This window comes from Hibiscus syriacus, unplaced genomic scaffold, assembly GCF_006381635.1.
Source record: "Hibiscus syriacus cultivar Baekdansim isolate YM2019G1 unplaced genomic scaffold, ASM638163v2 tig00112344_pilon, whole genome shotgun sequence".
Taxonomy (NCBI): domain Eukaryota; kingdom Viridiplantae; phylum Streptophyta; class Magnoliopsida; order Malvales; family Malvaceae; genus Hibiscus; species Hibiscus syriacus.
This window is the reverse complement of record NW_024063307.1, coordinates 1674436-1680435: the sequence shown is the minus strand read 5'-3', so window position 1 is coordinate 1680435 and position 6000 is coordinate 1674436. Positions and strand designations below refer to the sequence as shown.

Here is a 6000-nt window from a genome sequence, read left to right as displayed (position 1 = left end):
CATCGTTTTTTGGTGGTAGTGTATTCTTTTTGTATTTGGTTCTTATGCAATAAAATTTCTAAGACATTTTTTTCTCTTTCCAATGTCCGTTGAGTCTTTGTTGCTTGACGGATATGAAGGGGGTTTTTAATGAGATCTTTCTTTTTATCAAGAAAAAAAATATATATATATATATATATATATATATATATTAACAAAAAAAACAATGCAAATGGAATAATGATAAAATAATTAATAAACTTTTAGGAATAAGGGGAAAATAATAATGAAATTAAAAATGATAATAATAATAATAATAATAATAAAATATTAAGGGAGAAAAGTGTAAGTGACAAAATAAAATAATAATAATAATAATATATTTTAAAAAGGAAAATAAATGAATAAACGTGTTAGGATTAAATTAAAAGAAAAAAAACCCTATTGCTGACCTTTTATCTCTTTCAGCCCCCGTGTCGCCGCCGCCGCCTAGTTGCCTTTACCCTTTTCTTCATTATCTTTTCTTCGTGTGGCACAAGGTTTCCACTGTTTAGTTGTTGAAAATTGATTGCTGCATTTATCCACTAATTATAGTTAATGACATGGATTAGGTGACAACAAGAGTAGGCGAGTAGCACTCATTCTTAAAGATACTGTAATTATTTTCAACTACTTCTCTTAGATCTTACCATTTATGTAGATTGAGAGCAGAGATTGATATAGAATGAATACAAGATAATATCGGTTTAGAATTGTTTTTTTAACTTATTAATAATATAGATATACTATAGATGTAACTATTCGAACCCGAATATTTTAAAAATAATATTTTTTTTTACCATTGAAACCATTACCGAACAAGACTCTTATAATATAGTTGTTTACATTCAAGAAACAAGATGTGTTTTCACTGACATTGTATCGAAACAAAATGCATTGTCCTTCAAGTCCAAAGATACTTGCAAAGCTTAATTATTAGCTTTTCAGCTAGTTTATATGGTTATATTGGTGAACTAGTAGAGAGTTCTTATGCGCTTCTCTCTGTTGACATTGGTATTAACAGTTGTTTTGGGGAGTCGGATTGAAGCTCTCCTGTACGACCATGTGCAGAAACTGAAACAGGCTTGGGGGGCATTTGTTGGTCATCGAATTTTCCTCGTAGCATTTCCACGACTCCGGTAATGGACGGCCGATCCGAGGCGTTTGTTTGTATGCACCATAACCCGACGACTACTAACATCTTCCGTGCTTGCATTGTCGCATTCTCGAGCTCTACATCATTTACTTGGTCATAAAACCATGAAATCGACTCGGAAACATTCCTTCTTCTACCAGCCATTTCTAACAGCAACATCCCGAAACTATAGACATCGGTTTTGCCGGAAACAGCTCCGTAATCTCTTGAAATCAGTTCCGGTGCCATGTGTTCGGAATCATACTTCTCCGAGTAAAGTTTTGCGAGAAAAAAATCGGTGATTTTGGGGACGAAATTCTGATCCAGAAGGACATTTCGAGGTTTAATATCGAGACGGCCGACGCAGGTGGCACACGCAGTATGTAGGAACTCAATACCTTGTGCAATTCCTAAACCAACTTCATGGAGTTTTCCCCAACTTAATTGCACAGAATCCGAGAAAATGTGCTTGTCCAAAGATCCGTTAGGCATATAATCATAGACGAGAGCACGCTTAGATCCTTGGGAACAAAACCCCACTAATTTGACCACACTGGCGTGCTCAATCTTACCGAGACTCGACACTTGATTGATGAAATTTTCCTCACTAATTTTGGACTCCGCTAGCAATCTAACAGCAACCAAGCAACCTTTTGGTAGCAATTGTCCCTTGTAAACTGAGCCAAACTCTCCTTGCCCTAGTCTATGTTCCAAATTGTTTGTCATGGCAAGTATTTCTGTATAACTGTACCTTTTCGGCGTCGAGATTTTCCGATTGAGTCCGAGCTTTTCTGCGTCGACGACCGTCTTCCGCGTAGTTAAGCATTTGTGGAGAAGGAAAGCAAACACCACCAAGGGAAGGAAGATGAATCTGACGACCAATGCCTTATCTGCAAAGCCATAATATCTAACAGAATTTTAGGTACAGTTTTACTCGAAACAATTGAAAATTTAGCAAAGCAGAAGTGGAAATCATACGAATAATAGAGTTTGAAACAAGATACGATATGATAAACGCTAATTGAACTCCATAATCTTCTTCATATATCGTTTCGCACTTAAAGATTCTTGGATCGTTGTTAGACCTGTAGACGCAGGAATAGCCATATGTGTGGCAATCCCTACACTCGACTGACCATCTCAGATCAAACCCTGATGCAAGCAACTTCAAGGTCGTTTCGTAAGCGTAATTCAATTCATTTTCAGAGCTTGTGGGAACCCTTGAAATGACCCTGCAAGTCCCTGGAATCTCAGTAGCAAGCAAGTTCCTGTTACTGAAATTTACATAAACATGAAATGCGTTCCCACTCAAACAGGGTACTCTGTTAACTTCCAGCTCGGGGATTCTGCCGGAGCAGTTGAAAAAATTCGCTTGCCAGAACGTAATTAATGAGGGGAATCGACCATCTTCGGTGGCTTGTTCCATTGAAAGAGATCTGTATGGAAGAGCGCAGCTTCCATTGGCTAAGTTAGCATCGACAACACGAATCGTACGTTCGTAATAAGAGATTCCTTTAACATAGTACTTCCCTCCTCGAAGGTTCAGGACGGCGGCGTTGTTCTGGCAAGATAGTTGAAAACCAAAGTCGCCACAACCGGCGGGATCTCCCTGGAGACGAAAAGGGTAGCTGATGTTCTTCAAATCTCCGCATGAAGAGGAGCATTGCTGTAGGTTTCTGGCATGGAAACTTGGGATAAAGAGGAGGAAGACGAATACAGGAAACAAAGGTGTGGAGCTCGTGAAAGCTGGTGAAGCTTGCTTTTTCATATCTTTTGAGTACTGGACAATTGTGGATAAGAGTGTAGGAATTGACATCAGTGCTTGGATTTCAAGGATGAATTTTATAGGTAATAATTTGATGCGACTTGGTCAATAAACCGCGTTCCTTTAAGAGCTGCTTTTAATATATCTCAGAAATTTCAACGTCGAAAAGACCAAGGGAGTCGGGGAAGTCGTGGATGGTGAGCAAGAGTGGGGTTAGGGGTGCGTGTACATCCAAAATTTACACAAATACTTGAAAGGAACTTTTTTCCCCAACAGTAAAACCCGAAAAAAATTGGTAAAATAGGATATAAATATTTTTATTTTAAGATTTACGATATTTTTTAAAATATTTATGAAACTCATCATTTTGACGTGATGATTTTTAATAAAATATAATTTATTTATTAAATATTATCACATCAAAATAAAAATTTGACGTCAGACAGAATAGTGATTATCCTGCAAGCGCTTCAACAGATGATTCACAAGAGAAAATTCGCCTAAAAAATTCCAGAGAAAAAAAAATCTCTAGGGTTTAATAAAATATTATCAAATCAAACAATGCCAAAATCAGTCCACAAGTCGGACTGTTATAGCCAAAACTCGTCTTTATTCGAATTTTGTCAAAAATAGTAAAATCCCGAAAATCACTCTAAATTGAAATTCGAAATAAAATAAGCAATCTCCAAAAAATCCGGCCTAAATCGGATTTAAATTGACTTCCTAATTGACAATCGAAATATTACCATAAATAGTAAAAAATATCTAATTCTAGTGATTCGGAGGGAAAAACGGTAGAATTTGAGGTTGAAAAAAAGGCCACATAGAGCGTAGCTCAATGTGGAGAGCGTGCGCGTCGAAAAGCGCTTTCTGGATTGGGGTCTTATGCGCGATTCTGACACATGTATCCAAAGTTATGGCCAAAAGACTGAAACATACTCAAAACGACCCCAATGAGAAACATGTCACAATCAATCCCCGCCTTTGCGCTGATCTACCAATTCATGGTATCTCAGCGCCATCAAGGTGCAATCTGACAGCTCAGCATCATCTGTCTCGGATCCCCCTGCATCAAAATTTTAAATATAAAATATTTTTTTATTAAAATTCATCACCTTAATATTAAATTTAAAGTTATTGTAGCAAATATGGTAGAAATCAAAATAAACTCTCACATCCCCTATTGGACATTTTTTTTGGTTTAGGCGTATTGGACCAAAAAAACCTATTGAAATCATTATTGGGTTTTCTTTTTCATAAATTTAAAACTTAATCTTAATTCTATTTAAATAAAGGGAAAAATTAAAGAAAGGAGAGTATTGAGTACAAAACTTATAATTTTTTTTGATAATGCAGGAACTCTCAAGGTCAGGTTGAAGAATTCGACCCTACAAGACAACCTCCGGAGGGGCTCAAATAACCCACCATTATGTCCCCCTGTTTTTTTCCAGGATTCGCAGCCAGCGCGGTTTGAACCTAAGACATGAGATCAGTTCATAATCCCAAGAGCCCTTGCTTTGCCAACTTATAATTTAAGAAAATATAATGAATGAAGGTCAAATCATTAAATTTTAAGCGTGTGATTAAAACAATTTAGACACCAATTTAAATAAAACGTGTGATTGAAACTATTTAGACACTAATTTAAACAAAATAATAAGATAAGATACTTTAAATATCAATAAACTTTGTTTAAATATATTTTTAAAATTTTTAAATATTATAAAATAATTTTTAAAATTCTTAATCAATTATAAAATAAATTCGTTGTCACCTTGAAGTATATCTTAATCAATATTTAAAATTTTTAAATATACAAAAAAAACTTTTGGAGGTAAACGTTTTTATTAATCCCTTACTCATCCCTAGTTGTTTCAATTGTTAATAAGTTCCCAGTTACAAATAATCGAAATAAAACTCATGATAAAAACACTCAACCAAACACGGCTCGAAATCAAACATGAGGGACCAGAAACTAAGATGGAAAACTACAAGTAGCCTAATCGGTGAATGTTCCAAAAATGTTTTAAACTTGATAATCCCTGAATTCACATTCCCCTTACATGGAAGATTGTACATTTTATTTCCCATAAATAGAACAATTTAATAAGTTGATTAAGATCAGAGTTAGAATAACTCCCTGTGAGAGAAACAACTTTTGAACCACCCCATTTATCATGGTGAATTCATTTATTACTTTGTATACCAATACGCCTTGCAATGTATGGTATAAACCTTTCCAAGCATAAGAACTTCTATCCTTTAAAGTAGTATGCAACATATCTCCATGGGGAAAATATTTAGCACGAAATACTCGAGCCACCAAACTCTCTGGATCCTTGATAAAGCGCCATAATTGTTTGCCTAATAATGCCAAATTGAAACTATGCAAGTCCTGAAATCTCATCCCACCTTCTCTTTCGGGTTTGCACATTGTTTTCCAAGCAACCATAGGCCAACTACGCCTATTAGTATCATCTGACCACTAGTAACGCCTCATATTACTCATCAAATCCTGAAATAAACAATCAGGAAGCCGATAGCAAGACATAATATATTGTGGAAGAGCTTGGACTACATCTTTAAGAAATACCTCACGGCCTCCAAATGAAAGAAGATGTTTCGTCCACCCGTCAATTCTATTAGAAACCTTTTCTTTCAAATAACCAAATGTATTTACCTTATTCTTTCTAATGTGAAGAGACATACCAAGGTAGTGTCTCAAATTAGACACTTCGCCAATACCCAAGATACTTGAAATCTGATCACGACATTCTTGTATCGTACTTGGACTAAAATATAATGTCGATTTCTCAAGATTCACCTTTTGACCAGAAGCAGGTTCATAAGCACCAAGAGCATCGCGAATAATAGAAGCCTCATGTAAAGAGTTCTTAATGAAGATAAGGTTATTATCAGCAAAAAAATAAATGAGTTACCTTAGGCCCATTATGATTTACTCCCATTCCACGAATCTTCCTTTGATCCTGCAAACAGTTAAATAGAGTGGATAACCCCTGAGTACAGAAAAGAAATAAAAATAGAGATAAAGGATCGCCTTGTCGTAACCCTCGATTTGGCC

The 6000-nt window shown here is 35.7% G+C and overlaps 1 protein-coding gene across 1 annotated transcript; it reads right to left on the bottom strand.

Annotated features, from left to right (window-relative positions):
• Positions 1–898: 898 nt before the first annotated feature.
• LOC120178243 (LEAF RUST 10 DISEASE-RESISTANCE LOCUS RECEPTOR-LIKE PROTEIN KINASE-like 2.7) lies at positions 899–2969 on the bottom strand. The gene is made up of 2 exons (XM_039184162.1): positions 2132–2969; positions 899–2043 (listed from the first exon to the last, which is right to left on the bottom strand). Exons 1-2 carry the CDS (start codon positions 2967–2969, stop codon positions 1007–1009), a joined length of 1875 nt encoding a protein of 624 aa, XP_039040093.1. The 3' UTR covers positions 899–1006.
• Between the last annotated feature and the right edge of the window lie 3031 nt (positions 2970–6000).

What these genes read in the sequence shown, in the direction of transcription:
- LOC120178243 (XM_039184162.1), bottom strand. Translation starts at nt 2,969, where the DNA reads ATGTCAATTCCTACACTCTTATCCACAATTGTCCAGTACTCAAAAGAT. An exon ending in TGTTTCAAACTCTATTATTC is followed by an intron (nt 2,044 to 2,131) that starts GTATGATTTCCA and finishes ATGGCTTTGCAG; the next exon opens with ATAAGGCATTGGTCGTCAGA.